Source organism: Trifolium pratense, linkage group LG2 (assembly GCF_020283565.1).
Source record: "Trifolium pratense cultivar HEN17-A07 linkage group LG2, ARS_RC_1.1, whole genome shotgun sequence".
Lineage (NCBI taxonomy): Eukaryota > Viridiplantae > Streptophyta > Magnoliopsida > Fabales > Fabaceae > Trifolium > Trifolium pratense.
Window position 1 is genome coordinate 56,320,857 of NC_060060.1, and position 17,409 is coordinate 56,338,265.

At 32.5% G+C, this 17,409-nt stretch overlaps 1 protein-coding gene across 1 annotated transcript; it reads right to left on the reverse strand.

Moving 5' to 3' along the window:
* Positions 1–12,935: 12,935 nt before the first annotated feature.
* On the reverse strand, positions 12,936–15,209 carry LOC123908761 (pentatricopeptide repeat-containing protein At4g19191, mitochondrial-like). The gene has a single exon (XM_045959482.1). It carries the CDS (start codon positions 15,060–15,062, stop codon positions 13,233–13,235), a length of 1,830 nt encoding a protein of 609 aa, XP_045815438.1. The 5' UTR covers positions 15,063–15,209; the 3' UTR covers positions 12,936–13,232.
* Positions 15,210–17,409: the final 2,200 nt, after the last annotated feature.

The following is a 17,409-nucleotide window of genomic DNA, read 5'->3' on the forward strand; positions in this document are numbered from 1 at the left end:
TCTTTAGCTCAATCATGAGCCAAACGATCCAATCTTAAATACTCAACTTATTTAACTGAAACAAACATATTACGAAGCTTATCTTATAGCTTTCAATGCTTGTATTCAGCCATGATATACAATACATTGGTATGGAAACTTCCTTCATTATAACTTCCTTATAATGATCCTTCCCATACCTATCTATTTCAAGAAATAGGCCTTAGTTCCTTTAAGGTCCTTAGGGATATTCTTGAAGGTAAGTTAGTGTCAAACACTAATTTCAATTTTGGTACATAGGTTATTCCTAACTCTTTAGGAATTCTTGCCTAAGTGTTTCATCAAGAGTTATTTTCTTAGTCATGTCTCACATGTATAAGAAAAATGTCTTGATGATTAATATGATATCAGATATTATCACTCCCACTAAAACTTTGTATGCACAAGATTTATATTTGTCCTTCATTTGTTTTCACAAAACTTTCAAAAGGAACAAATATTCAAATTTATTCGATCTAATCAAAGTTAGATAGGTTTGTCCTTGTTAATTTGTTTTCATAAAACTTCATAAAAGGAACAAACAATAATTTAATTTTCTGAGAACTCTATCTAATCAAAATTAGATAGCTACAAGTTATATACCTTTCTAGCATCATTTGGATCAACAAAACCCTTACGTATATGTCCAACGCATATATATGAGGTCATTCCAATTAAGGAATGCAACTTTGTTATCCATCTACCAAAACATGTAGTACAACATTTAGCAGAAGCAATCAAATATTATAAGGTATTCTTAATACCATCCATATCAGTGTTCAAAAAGAATACTCACTTTCATCGTATGAGTCTTACTCATCTTGAAGACATAACCATTATCTACATAAGGTTAGTGTATATGGATTCTGTATGAGATTTCATGGCATTTAGCCACTTCTCATAATCTAGATCGTCTTACGACCTTTTAGAAAGTCAAAGACTCATCTTCCATGAGAATCATATCACATTGCTGAGTCATGATAAAACCATACCTTGTAGCCATATGTGATATGTTAGACTTATCTTGGATTTGTGCAACTTTAAAACAATGGTTCTTCAACAACCTTGAGGAACCGGTTTGCATTCCCTTTTAAATAAATATGTTTTGTGGTACTTGAATTTATTCAAGTTCTATATCACTCCCACTGTCTCTTTTAGAGACACACTCCCACTAGAGGAATGTTTCAAACCTAGCAACAAAACAACCTTTTGTCCTTAAGAGTGATATAGGACCAATATCCCTTTCTTTAGGATATTTCTACTTATTCATTCATTCATTTGGAATTAGATTTATCTAATAAATTTTAATCCAAAATTCTCATAAAGACAAACTTGGTACTCTTACCTCCATATCGCATATGGTGTCTTTATGATCATTTTAAAAGGGAACTAATTGTGGGTGAAGATTAATTATAAGTAAAGAGATTTATAGAAAGAGTCAATATATAATTAAACTATCCTTAAATCATGTCAAACATGATGTGATAAAATAGTTATTATAGTCTTTTAATTAAGTATTTACTGATATGACTCATTCATATAACTTAAATACTTTTGTCGAGTTCTATTTTCTTCATTGTTGAATTTCTTTGACAAATTCAAAGATTTCTAATTGGTGTCATACACCTACCAACATCTAATGATTTTAATCATCAATGTTAATGAAGTAAAATAAACTCAATATACAAAATATGTTTAGTGGTCGACATACATCTTATGTATATTGTTCAAATAGGTCATGCGTTATGTTATTGACACATCGAATATTTGTACTAAACAACAATGCTCTTGATATATTTAAGGTCCAAATCATATTTGGCTCTTATCACGATTGTTATAGATAACCCTATCAAGACCATGGAACCCTAGTCCATTACTTGACTTGGAGTAATAGTATAGAAAACTTTGCTTAAATGATAGGACCATTACTTGTCTTATCATTTAAGGCTACAATTCATATATTGTCAATACAAGATATACAATTGCTACTTCTATTACTAGATGGAATTCAATAACAATTATTGTGTTCCATTTCAAACTCGATTTTAAGTCATTGCATAAGCTCTCATTATCAATGAAACAATTTTCATTCTAGATATGGGTTGACTTAAAATTATAGCCAATGTTCTAATTCTTTAAGCATCTCTATTTTCGAAAAATTGAGATTCAACATCTTGTATCATATACTTTTGATGTAGAAATAGAAATTTTGACTTTCTATAACAATATGTGCATTATTGAAGTCTCACTTCATACTTTTGGTTTGACTCTTCCAAGAACTATTTACGTCATTTTTATTTAATGGTCTAACCATAGCCGTTCTACTTTGACAACCATTTTGTACTATTCAAATAAGAGGAATATAAATCTTATTTATATTATATCTCAAATCTTTGATAGTGCAAATTAATTCTCATTCAACTCAACAAATTCCGGTAGATATTCAAAACAATTTTGTCTATATCTATTCCATTATAATTTGTTAGATTGATCCTATGACCAACTTTTGATCCATTGAGAAATTTATCATACACTAAAGTTCTTTCAAAAGGATCTTACTTGAGATTAAATGATCACATCATTTATTATATATTCTATATCTAGACGTCAACTTGATGCTTCTAACAAGTATCCCTTTTCAATCTAGTTATGGTAGGTTGTTCACAGTTTATAGTTCAAGACTTATAGTTTTCTCGCATTTGAGAACAATTCTCAATTTGTACCAATACAGAAACTCCTTTCTGAAAATCTTGTCCTTCATAAGGACAACTTAATATGTATTGTATTTCGAAATTCTAATTACAAAGATATGTAAGATATTATGACTAAATCATATTTAATTTGGTCTTTAATTAAATACGCTCTCTCACTATTTTACTCAAAACAAATGACCCTCGACATTTGATTCGGAAAATCCCGTTGGAAGATTTTCTAGTGAGAATGAGATCCATATTTCACTTCGTTTTAAGTCAGCGTTGGGCTGATTACACAAAACTTAGTTATTTAGGTAGGAAACTCCTTTCCAATTGTATCTCATACAACTCTCATATCCTTTCTATTGGGTGAATAACACTTATTCTAATCCATCACATGGAATGACCCAATACTTGCTTCTAAAGTCATATAATCTTATTATATTTTCTTTAGTTAAGTTAGACCCATTAAATAGCGATCGGATAAATAAATTACCTCACCGCAACTTATCAATATTGACAATGCACTTCGCGTTGGCAAAACCTACATTGATCGATATTGATCTTGAAGGGCGCTATTCGTTGGAAAGCAATAAAACTTAATATTAATTCCTTTGAGGGCTTTTATAATTAATTTGATCTCACCTTACCACGGCTTACATACAATGACGTCACTCCATTCATAACATGCATCAACATACATAATATAATAAAATGAAACAGTTATGGCCCATAGCGCATTTGTTCTCCCAAGCCAATGAGAGAACCTAATCTAACCTAAAACGATCTATACTTCTCCAAGCATGATCTCCAAGGTTGACCTCCATTGTTCTTCTTCTTCATAATATTACATAATAATATAAAAGAATACTCGTTTTACATACGAGGGAGTGGATGAGAAGAGAATATAGAGAATAGAGATAAGGCACGACACGCAGGCCGTATTTAAAAACCAAATGCAATAAAATAAATAAACTAAGGCCATAACCGATCATCAAATATAATAATAACAAACAAACTTTATTATTATTAAAGTCTCATAATTAATTAAATCCGGCGATTGATCAAATCAGGTAAGTTTGATTCAAATATTTAATTCACAATTAAATATTTCGAATCAAAATTTGCTAAAATAAATAACATTATTTTAAAGTAGAATTAAATCTTTTGACAATTCTCCAAATATGGAAAATTATTTAATCAAAACCTTTTTGAATAAAATATTTCCAAAATTGGCAATATTATCTTTTAAAACAATTTTAAAAGATATTTCTAGAGATTTGAAACGATTTCATAATTAAATATATTTGTCAAATATGGAAAATTATTTAATCAAAACCCTTTTGAATAAAATATTTCCAAAATTGATGATATTATCTTTTAAAACAATTTTAAAAGATATTTCTAGAATTTTGAAACGATTTCAAAATTAAATATATTTATCATCTACTTTTCGCATCAACACTTGATACGTTTTGCAAATCCTAATTTTAATGACACAACATTTGTGCAACCCTTTCATGCCGTCAAAATTCCTTATGACCAAATTCAATCCAATTGATCAACATGTCATTGTTTCACCATACAAATGTCGGATTCCGAAACAAATGAACACGGCTCGCTTTAATTGAATAACTTTCATAATAATTTTAACGAAATTACTAACGGTATATCACATACACCATTTTGCATTACGGTTACTTATATCATATATAAGTTTATGGCCGTTCTTGATTGTGTAACCTTAGGACAATTAACATATCGCATGCTTCACCATACAAGTGTCGGATTCCGAAGCCGTTTCAATGTTAATTACCCAATTCATACACAAAACTTACATCACATGTAAGTATTGACCGTTCTTGTTCGTGTAACCTTAGGACAATCAACATATCGCATGCTCCACCATACAAGTGTCGGATTCCGGAGCCGTTTCAATGTTAATCATCCAATTTATACACAAACAACCGTCAAATTTTAATTACTCGATTTTAATCTTTTATTAACTGTTTTAATCATATTAAAACTGAATTCATGAATTTAAACAAACATCAATTCATGGTTTCGTAAGTGGCTCTGATACCACTGAAGGAAAATTGATACGATAAAAGCAGCGGAATTTTAAAATTTTCCTTTTGTGATCCTTACGAATGGTCATGAATTGTGTTTAGAGTTTTACCTTTTGGTTCGAAAACTCCCTTTAAATCACGAACGGCTATCGAACACTTCGAATCACGAACAAGAACCTCGAACCGTCACGAACAAGGTCACCACCAAGTCACCAACGAATTTGATCACAAGCGTTAAAGGTATAACGCCTCTAGCCAGTCCACACGAACAACAACCTTCAATGGAGTGCTAGCTCCAATGGTTTGAAGGGTTAGGAGAAAGGAGGCACAAAGTAAGGATTAGGGTTTTTCACAAAAACTCTAGAAAGGTGATTAGGGTTTCTCAAGAGAGGAGAGAACAAAGGCTCATGAGAATGAGTAACAAAAGTGTGTAACTATTTCTCCTTACCACAAGGGTTCTATTTATAGAACCACTTGCCATGGCAAAATTACACTAAAGCCCTTTTAACTAAATGGGCTATAGTGGGCGCCATTCTCATGTAAATATGTCTAGTACATATTTGCACCCCCTTCTTGCTACATCATACCATATGATGTAATGCTCATTTTAATTACCATAATACCCTTATCATATTTCCTTATTTCTCCAAGGTGCACCGTACCTTACGGTGTTCCAATCTCACTAGATTGTTCTTATGTGTGTGACCCTGTAGGTTTCCGTAACATTGACAATTATAATAAATCACTATTTATTACAATAAACAGTGAGCGGTATCTAGCAACACATCACTGCTACTCAAGTTACGAGAAATTAACATGTGATCTAAACATAACCTCTTGTGATAATATCAGTGTGTATAATTACCCCTTTGCCCTTTATGTCTATATTGAACACAAAACATACTTGGTGTCATCTTTGTCCAGTTCAATATTGGGCCCATGACATTTATCCTGTTATGCAGGATTGGCAAATTCCATCTAGGTCACTACTGTCCCTCAGCATGCTTTGTGAAGTACCCATCAACTGCCTTTATGGTTATCCTGTTACGGATAACGTTAGATCAGCAACAAAGTACTTGACTCCACATCTAGGGTACAAAGTGGTTTCAGGTCTAAGGGCGGTTTACACCATTATCACCATGAGAGTAACTTATGACACTTTGCATAACTTTGCATGTAGTACTCTCATAGCGGGTCAATCCAGTATAAATATTACTCCTAATATTTATACCTACGTCAAGACTTGATAACTCCTTATCCCATGATCCATGAGATGTGATCATCAGTCTATCTTCATAATAGTCTTTATGCTTTAAGGTTATCCCCTTTACCTTAAAGCTCGACTACGGATACTTTAAGAATAGTGTCCTTATGTTTAATATTATCTCATGATTAAGTCACACTTAATTATTAAACGGACTTTCTATTCTAGGGACTTCATTATTTTGCAACCTTACAAATATAATAAAGAAATGCCATATTTATATTCAAACTCCTAAAGCAAATACTATGAAAATAGATTGGCTCTTAGGGCTTACTCCAACAATATCATCAATTTCCATAGCTGCCAAAAGATTTAGGGTATGTTTGGTTGTGAAGAGAAAATGAGAAGAGAGAAAAGGGTGAGAGAGAGTATAAGAAGATAGAAATTGGGTAGATTTAAGATATTGTTTTGTATAAGAGAAAGATAGAAGGAATAGAGAAGAGAGAAATGTTAATTATATTTGAAAGTACCAAAATGCCCCAAATTAAAAAATCTTTAACCAAAATTAATTTAATAATATATTTGATCCATTTAATTAATATATTAGATTTATTAAACTATGTACCTGTTGGATATAAATTTGGTATTTATCAATTAAATATAATTTGTGAGTCCAACATTTATTTGAAGGTTATATTGTCAAAATAAAACTTTCAAACGTTGTGTCGAAGCTTTAATTATGTCGAAGTGAAAGGGAGTTTCGAAAGCTTTGAAGGTTGTGTTCGAGGTCTAGTTCACCAAAAGCGCGTCCAGGCCCAAAAGAAACAACAACGGCCCAATAGAGCATTGGCGCGCATTGAAGGAATGAGGGTCGAAAGTGGAGAACGTGGGTCGACGTGGCAAATCGAAGAACGTCCAGATGATCAAGAAGCAGTTACCACTTTGCCTTAGTATTTATAGTAGTTTTTCATTCAAAACAAGGGTCACAAAATTTATACAAAACTTTCTCTAAAAATTCTAAGTACTCAGCGATCGAACGAAAGGAATTTCGAGGAAAATGTATGTTTTGTGAACCATCTATTTGTAATTGCTATTCATTTAATGCAATCTACTTTCCAGCAATGTTCTTTAGTTTTATTTAATGTTTGTTCATGAAATTGCTGTTTCGAGGCGATTCGAACTGGCTTTTTCTCATATTGTTTGCAAAAGATTTGATTCTTAAGTGTTTGTTTCTCTTTTTAAACGAACATTCAAACAATTTTCTAAGTAAACCAAACACAAAATTGTCCTGAGATTTACTAGTTGATCTCGCGAGTTTAAATACTTAAACTAGCGGTTGTTTACCAAATTTCCACGTAAACAAATTGGCACGCCCATTGGGACTGGTTTTGTGTTTGTTTAAAATATTTTGTGTGTGGAATGAAAAACTTGTTAATTGTTTATAATTGTTATGGTTAGAACTACTCAAAGGTACTCTAGTAGAAATCAAAGTTCTAGTGCAATGAGTAGTGAGGCAAGTTCGAGTGGTGGGATCGATCCACCCCCACAAAGTTCGAGCACGACTAGTCCTGTAACTGTTCCAACAGTTTCTAGTCTAGAAGTCTCGAATGTTCAAGATGTCATTCCAACCATGCCAATAACAACTATGACGTTCCCGCCTGTGATTACCGGTCATGGGCGCCCAAAAATATCTTCAGGGTTTAATCCCATGTATGGGCCTCCCCCTACGCTTGGCCTTGGGATGCCAGTTTTTGAGCCTGATAGATACACTTCGTCGAGGGTAACTTCCACACCCTTAACCACTGCGTCTGTGTTGTCCTTAAGACAGCAAATGGATGAGAGTAATCATGAAATGGTTAATCTCTTGACGCAACAAATTGGTACTGTGTTTAATCCACTAATTCAAAATACCAATGACAGTTACCAAATGTTAGCATTTCAAATGAGTCGAATTGCTGATTTTTTTGGTACACCCCCTCCACCTCCAAGAGTGAACCCTGTTACTCCACAAGTAATATTACCTGCAACGTCTGCAACTCCAGTGCAACAAAGGCCAACTTATGTGGCCAATGAAACAGTTCCGAACCCAACACCTACACCAATTGTACAACAGGAGACTTATTACCCTTACGAGGTTAATCAAAATCCTCAGGTAGTAAATCAAAATCCTCAAGTGGTTCACCAAAACCCTCCAGTGGTGCTGGTTAGGAGGAACCAAGACGCTGATGAGGTAGTTCAAGAGGTTCAGAATAAAAACTTACTTGGCCAAAATAACTTGACTAACATGGTCGAAACGATCTTGGCCCAAAATGGCCTAAACACAGGTTGTCGAAGGCCAAATTTTGTTTCTGCTTTCACTGAATATGTGTTACAAACAGAGTTGCCAAGAGGTTGGAAAGTCCCTAAGTATACTAAGTTTGCTGGGGATACTAGTGAGTCCACTGTGGAACACATTGCTAGGTACTTAGCTGAATCTGGGAATCTGGCAAATAATGAGAATCTGCGAATGAAGTACTTTCCCAATTCGCTTACCAAAAATGCTTTTACTTGGTTCACAACTTTGCCTCCCAATTCGATTCATAGCTGGGCCCAATTGGAGAGAGTTTTCCATGAGCAATTCTATATGGGCCAAACCAAGATAAGTCTAAAAGAACTAGCAGTGTAAAGAGAAAAAACCAAGAGTCAATTGATGACTATCTAAATAGGTTTCGTTTACAATTAAAATATATCAAGTGAAGGAAGAATTGATGTCGATATTAAGTAAAATTATCGGTAAGCACGGATATATTGCTAAAAATTGCATGTCATAGTCGATGGAAATCCGTTTAGCATTGTTGGAAATGGTTTGTGGAATCATATCAGAGTTTAAAAAGAATGATCTAGCAAAAATCAAAATGCCTTGAATCAGTGTTTTAAGAACTGGGCCGAAGGTTGAACCGGTGTGGCCACCAGTTTAAGGGTCAACCGGTCATACCGGTTCAACCGTTATAGAACCGTTTATATTGAACCGTTCACATCTTTTCGTATTTCATAGCTAATAAACAAATTATCAGTCACAAAATAACAAATACTTAGACATAAATTAACAAACTAACAAAATACTTATACATCATTTTTTTTTTTGATGAAAAATACTTATACATAAATTAATAACAAATACTAGACATAAAATATAAAAACATCATAATTCATGCTAATAATTAGATGCATAAAATAAATATGAATAACCACAATAAAAAAAGTAATACATTTTTTTTTTCACATGACCCAACAACATACCAGAAAACCAAATAAGCCCAATAGGACCTCTTACTTTAACTCTAATTATAAAAATAGGCATAATATTCTTATCTGCAAAAACACAAAGCAGCCGTTCCTTTTCTTTCCAATCTCTTCAAGCAACACCAGTACATGTTTATGCAATTGTTTTGAATCTCTCTTATATTTCTACAATTGACTCAACAATGTTACATCGTTTTACTTCTCTCCCTACATCTAAATCTATCTTGTTTCATTACCTATTTATTTTTTCATATTCATTGTCACTGCTTTCTTTCTTTCTTTCTTTCAATTAACGCTTAAAAAAAATACCAACTATTTTGTCATCAACTCAAATCATTCAATCTAACTAGGTAATTTGAAAGAGTGATTGAAAATCAAAAGAATTGGGCGAGAGAAGTGAGAATATGCCTAAAAATTTATAAAACTTAAAATTTGCCATTTGGTGTTGAAAGATTGAAATTAGGGTTTTTGGTTTTGGTGTTTATGTTAGTTAGTAGGATAACAGGATTAGCAATTGGGGTTTTTGGTTTCCGTGAAAAGTACAGAAAAATAGGGGGGAAAAGTGATTTTTGCGTTTTTTTTTTTAAAAGATTCCGAACCGGCAGGTTTTTTAAAACCGCCCCCGGTTCAACGGTTTGAACGGTTCGAGGCTGTTCGATCCGTTCCAAACGGTTTTTTCCCAGTTTTGCAGACTGCCGATTCTTACAACATCGCCTTGAATAGCAAGATTGTTGTTGTTGATGGAATTAAAAAAATGAATGTGGAAGTTGAATGGCTTCACATTAGGCTAGTTGAGGTACAAGAATAGGACAAGTGTGAATAGTTTTACTCTCATTTGGGCCCATCATTAAGGCTCTGTTTGGTAACACAAATAAGGTAGCTTATAGTTTATTATATGAGCTTATAAGCTTGTTTCAAAAAATTAGAGGTGTTTGGTAACAAGCTTTTTGTACTAGCTTATAACTTTTTTTCAGATGCTATTTCAAGTAGCATTTGAGCTTATAGCTTTTTACATTTTATTCCATTTTTACCCTTTAATTTAATAACTACCCACTCTAAAAAATAAACTACCCACTATCAATTATGTAATTTTATATTTAATAACCACTTTAAAAGCTAATTTTACCAAACACTTTAATTTCAATAAGCTAGTTTTTCAGCTATCAGCTATAAGCTAGCTTTTCAGCTATCAGCTAGCTTATCAGCTATCAGCTAGCTTATAGCTTATTTTTACCAAACAGACCCTAAGGCTCTGTTTGGTAAAATTAAGCTATAAGATAGCTTATAGCTGATAGCTGAAAAGCTAGCTTATAGCTGATAGCTGAAAAGCTACCTGATTGAAATTAAAGTGTTTGGTAAAATTAGCTTTTTAAATGATTGATAAATATAAAAAGACATAAAAGGATATTTATATGTAGTGGGTAGTTTTTGTTTTAGTGGGTAGTTTTTTATTTTATAAAAAATAATAAAATTAAATTAAAGGCTAAAAATGGAAAAAACTGTAAAAAACTATAAGCTATAAGCTCAAACGCTACTTGAAATAGCATCTCAAAAAAAGCTATAAGCTCGTGAGAAAAACTTTTTACCAAACACTTTCATTTTTTTCAAACAAGCTTATCAGATAGTCCAATAAGCTATAAACTAGCTTATTGGACTTACCAAACACACCCTAAATCGTGTGCGCGTGAATGCAAGGGTGCGTGCGTGCGTCTCTTATAACAAAATGTGGGAGTAAGTTTATATACTTCGCACATAGAAGACTCAAAATACTAATTAGCTGGATTTGTCCATTGGAACATTTTTGCATGTCATTATTATAATATATGGAACCACTATTATAAAATAACTTCATTAATATTACAAATAACATTAATATTACAAATAATAATTGTTGTTGTGTTGATATCATTATACTGAGACATAATAACAATGTATATTGTCTATTTTAAATTCAAAATGTTGACACTCTTTATTTTAGACCTTTGAGTGTTTAACAACAACAAAAAAATTTAAATGGAATAGCTCATTTTGTCATTTTTCAAAATGTTACTAATGTAAGTAAATAAGCTTTTACCCCATGCAAAGTAGCCGAATTTTGTGTTATCCACAGCAAAATAAAATTTTTGGATTCCCCCTCGTAAAGTCAAGATTCCTTCAATATACCCCCTCAATGGCCAACTAGATATGAAATCTTAATTTTTAATGATGTGGCACTCTCATTATGACGTGGCGCTTAGGTGGCATTAAAAATTAATATTCCATATCTAGTTGCCCATTGAGAGAGTAATTGAAGGAATCTTGACTAGGGTTGGTAGGAAAATCCAAACCCGATAGAACCAATCGAACCAAAACCCAAGTCAACGGGCGAAACCCGAGTTGATTGGGTTTGGGTTTGGGTTCGGGTGGTACCCGAATATATGGGTGTGAGTTTGGGTAGTATCAAACCCACACCCGAAACCCATTCACCCACCCATTTACATATTAAATTACCTATTTACCCCTATGTATTTTGCTCCATTTTAAGTTTTTGAATGTTGTACTGGTGCATGTTGTAGTGATGATAACATTTGATGAATTGTTTATTTAAAAAAAACTATTTTGAAATTTACAAACTATATTACCAAATTATGCTACATTTTGCATTTTATCAAATATAGTTCGGGTCAAGTTTGAGCAGATAATCAATTATGGATGTTTTTGTTACGAGTTTCGGGTTTGGGTGAAAAAACCCGAACCCAGCGGGTGCAGGTATGAGTTTCATTTTCCCACCCGAAGAACATTTGGGTTTGGGTTTTGGTGGCACCCGAATATATGGGTTAAGTTTGGGTAGTATCAAACCCGCACCCATGGGCACTCATTGTCATCCCTAATCTTGACTTTGCGAAAGGGGAATCCAAAAATTTTATTTTGCAGGGGGTAACACAAAATTCGGCTACGGGGGGTAAAAGCTTATTTACCCTCTTTTCAATCGATGACAATGAGTAAGGAAGAAAGCAATGAACAAAAAGAATAGGAAGAAAGTTTTTTTATGAAGGACTATATATAAGCCCTGTTTGGTAAAAATAGCAGATAACTGATAAGTTGACTGATGACTGATAGTTTATAGTTGATGAATGATGACTTATAGCTGATTATGATTAATTAAGGGATACCATATGTAGTATGTATAGCTAGCAGTCTCTTTCTCTCCTCTTCATTTTTTTTAATGGCAAAATATATATTAAAATTAAAAAAAATCGAGTTACAACAAATCTAAATAGGGAAAATACAAAAAATATTAAGAACTCCAAAGAAAAGAGATACATGAATCCAATTAAGCTTTTTTTAACTAGTACATTTCTTAATTCTGATCACTCACATTGAATTTTGAATAACAACAAACACATTATTGCTATACCAGTATTGCCATAGGAATATTGCTTGCATATTTAACATTAAATACTTCTCTTTTTAGTATTTGAGTTCAATTGTAAGAATCAGGCCTACTGAGATTGCTATATTAGTAGATATGTTGAATGGTTTATATAAATCTATATTCAAAATAATAGTTTTGGTAGATATGTTGAATTATTCTTTGATTTAACTTCATCTACAATCTTAAGCATTTTCATTTTTTCTCTAAAAAGAATGTAAATTAAATAACTAAATAAAAGGAAAAAGAAAGATCAATACATAGCATTCAATTGCATTAAGCATAGCATCATGATCTTTAACCTTTTTTCGAAAACGACTTCACAAGAATATTACATCCTTCTTGCATCTTGTTATTGACATTGTGTTGGCTTCTTCAAATTGTAGAATTCTAAAAGAGCATATATAAATGGAAAAAGGAAGGAAGAATGGAGATCAAGAAGAGTAAGGAAAAAATAATAACTAAGAACATGAAGAGTAAAATTCAGCTCTTTTAGAGTCTTATGGATATTGAGTAACCCAATGTGTGGCCGATCTCCCGCAGCAAATATGAAATTAACCACTGATCTGGACTTGACTCCGGCCACATTCTTTAACCATTCTGTTACCATCTATCAAATTTCGCATAGAATTCGCCTCCTTCCACTTCCCAACAGAGTTATACAAATTAGCCATTAATACACAACTCGCAGAACTTTTTGAACTATCGCCTAATAACTTGGCAGCTGCAAGCTCTCCCAGCTCAACATTGCCATGGATCCTACAAGCACTAAGCAATGGACCCAAAGCTTGGGCTTGGACTTCCGGTGGCATCGCCTCAACTGCATCTAAAGCTCGGTCAAGTTGCCCAACTCGGCCCAGAAGATCGACCAAACAAGTATAATGTTCTATTGTCGGAGTTATTCCAAAATCTGTTTGCATACTTTTGAAGTACTTCAATCCATCTTCTACCAATCCACAATGGCTACATCCAAGCAAAAGACTAGTGTAAACAATGGCATCCGGTTTTATCCCTTCTAAAGTTGTCATTTTTTCAAAGAGGTTAATAGCTTTATTCGCCATTCCATGGATGGCATAACTATTTATCATGGAAGTCCAAGTGGTTAAATCTTTATTTTTGACGCTTTCAAATACTTCTCTTGCTTTATTGATGCTACCACATTTAGAGTACATGTGTATGAGAGACGCTTGGACTTGTTGGTCCAACTCAAATCCGTTTTCGAAAACGTATTGTTCAATCTCTTGTCCAATGTTGAGTGATCCAAAATTAGCACAGGCTGATAAAACAGTTGCAAGGGTTGCTCCATTTGGTCTATTTTCTGTCCTTACCATCCTTCTAAAGAGATCCAATGCTTCCTTTGGGTGACCTGAATGGCCATATCCTGCAATCATTGACGTCCATGATAGAACATTTTTTCGAATGATTGCATCAAATATCATTCTAGCAGATGTAAGTTTACCGCACTTTGCGTACATAGTTATAAGTAAGTTTTCAATGGAATCCTCTTTATCACACCCACATTTGAGTGCAAGAGTGTGAACTGATGAAGCTAGCAAGAAGTCTCCTAATTGAATGCAACCAGAAATAAGATTTAGAAACACAACAAAGTCAATGCCAATACTTTGATGCCGCATTTGATTGAATAACTTAAACACTTCCGCGACATCTCCAACTTTCACATAACCCCCCATGATAGTTGTCCAAGAAACTGTTGTTTTTTCGTCCATAGAGTCAAAAACTTTCCTTGCTTCATCCGTTCGTCCAAACTGAGCATACATACCCATCAATGAGTTATCCAAAGATACCTCAAAACACAGAAGTCCACGTTTAACAACACAACAATGTATTGACATACCCTGCGAAAGAAACTCAAAAGATTTCATACCAGAAGAAAAACCCGAGAAAATTGAAACATACGTAGATGAACTCGGTTCAAAACCAAAAACCAACATCTCTTTCAAGAGATTCAACGCCTTATCCATCAAAGACTCACGACAGTAAGCCGAAATCACAGTGTTCCAAGAGACAACACTTCTTTGTGGCATTTCATCAAACACCTTTCTTGCAGATTCAATAACCGAACACTTCGAGTACATATCAACAAGTGAAGTTTGAACAAAGGTATCAGATTGGAACCCAAGTCTAAAGACATGTCCATGAAGCATTGTACCGTGTGGAATGGAAAAGAGGTTGGCACAAGACTTGAGGAGTAAAGGGTATGTGAAGGTGTTGCCATTGACACAAGAATGGTGCATAAAAGAATATATTTTTAAGGTTTCTGTGAAGAACCCATTATTTGTTGAGTCTCGAATCATCAAATTCCATAGGTAAAGGGGTCTTTGCCTTTGGAAGTTGGTAAAAGTCGAAGAAGGACGCAGTGGCATTTACTTTTCAGTTCCTAGGCATTGTTTTTCCGTTTGTCCATGTTGTTCGTTGCAAGCCATGATCCTTAAATACATCAAAATAACTAACGTGTGAAATCCACAATTGCAATTTGACCCGACACCCGCATAAAAAATCCGCATTTTAGGTATGAGTACATGCATGAATAATTACCCATAAAAATAAGCGGGTGTGAGTGTAGGTACGGTACCTTAGTATCTATCCCGCCCAATATCCACATAATATATATTTATTTATTTTATTTATATTATTATATAATAGAGCTATGCTAAATGGTACGAAGGATGATTTAACGAAAGGCAAGAAATGTTAATCTGTAATGTTATAATTGGTGGTCAAATAATCAGTTTCGGTTTTTATGGAAATCAGGGGGGTGTGGGTGATAAAGTCATGAACTTCTTTATTTTCGTTTTTTTATTCTTCCGTACAAACTAGTATTTTCCTATATAATAATATATGTATATCAATTGCAAGCCATGATTATGTCGGTTGATTTAGATCGGACGACCTACAGTTGTAACTGCGTCACGCAGTTATTGTAGGAAATCCATTTCCCACATAGTGTGCTTGCTTGACTCAGTAGTTTACTTATTACGTAATAATCTAATTTTATTTACTCACATTAAGATTAACCTAAGTAATAAATGCTTAAATACCTTACATAAAGTAAGTCATTAGTATGCATATACGCAATCTATGTTTAAGGGTATTTTAGTCAAATTTAAATGTAATCAGATTTTTGTTGGATGTAATTAGAAAAAATCCAAATTAAATCAGTTCGGATTTAAACAAATCTTTTGGTGTTATTAAGGTTTTTTTTGGTGTTTAACCGAATTTTGAAGTGAGTCATCAACATGTACATGGCCATAAAAGGTGAGAATAAGCTACGCCGAGCTAGGCTTTGCCAAACTTGACACCGACCTGTTAAAAAATCGAAGGTCTGAGTTTGGTCTGTGATCTATCATAAGTTTATCTTTTAGGCTCAAGTGTGTCTTTTGAAAGTCTAATATGGCTTATTAGTATGTTTAAAAGCTTATTTCACATTAACATATTTAAATAAGTTTTTTAAATATACTTATTAACTAATAAACCATTGTCCTTTTGATAGTTAACATGATATTTTAGAGAATTTAACTATACATGTCAATCATATTTCAATTCTAATTTATAATAATACATTTATATATCTGAAAAACTAATATTTTAGAAAAAAAAATCATTTTATTTATAAAAATAATTACTTTTAATTGTTTTGTGTCTGTTTGTTACGGATTTATAAAATAATCAAAAAACAGCTAAAAATAATCAGAAAACAGTTAAAAATAAGAAACTACTAAATCTCCGTTTGTTATAGCTTATTTTAGATAAAAATTACTTTTTTTATAAAAATAATCACTTTTAATTGTTTTGCATCTGTTTGTTACAGATTTTAAAATAATCAGAAATTAAAAATAAGCAGAAAACAGCTAAAAATGAGAAGTTACTAAGAGTAGCTTATAAAATAATAGATTTTTTTTAGAGGAGAGAGAAAAAAATGTTAAAAGAAGAAAGTTATTTGTAATTAAAAAAAAATCACTTTTATAAGTTGCATCCAAACAAACTAAAAATTATTTTATTTAAAAGAAGTGATTTTTATTATATTAAACAAACACAGAGTAGATTCAACTTTTCTAAAAATCTCTAAAAACTAATCTCTAAATTATTTTACATCAAAATCACTATTTTTTTTAATCTGTAACAAACGGACCCTAAGAGTAGCTTATAAAATAATAGATTTTTTTAGAGGAGATAAAAGAAATGTTAAAAGAAGAAAGTTATTTGTAATTAAAAAAATCACTTTTATAAGTTGTATCCAAACAAACTAAAGATTATTTTATTTAAAAAAAGTGATTTTTATTATAATAAACAAACACAATGTAAATTCAACTTTTCTAAAAATCTCTAAAAACTAATCTCTAAATTATTTTACATCAAAATCACTATTTTTTTAATCTGTAACAAACGCACGCACCCATCAAAATTTTGGTAGATAGGGATCCCATAAAAACTTCTTTCGAGCAAAGGGCAAAACTTGGTCATTTCTCAAGAACAATAGTTAAGGGACCCGATACTACTACTTGGATCTGGAACCTACATGCTGATGCTCATGATTTCGATAGCCATACTAGTGATTTAGAGGAGGATTCATCGATTATTTGTTCGCCGGAACTAAAACTACCGAAAAAATTAATAAATTTATAATTTAATCAAAATATAAATTTTAATATATAAATAATAATAATAATAATAATAATAAATATATTATTCATATAACTTAAATAGACCGAT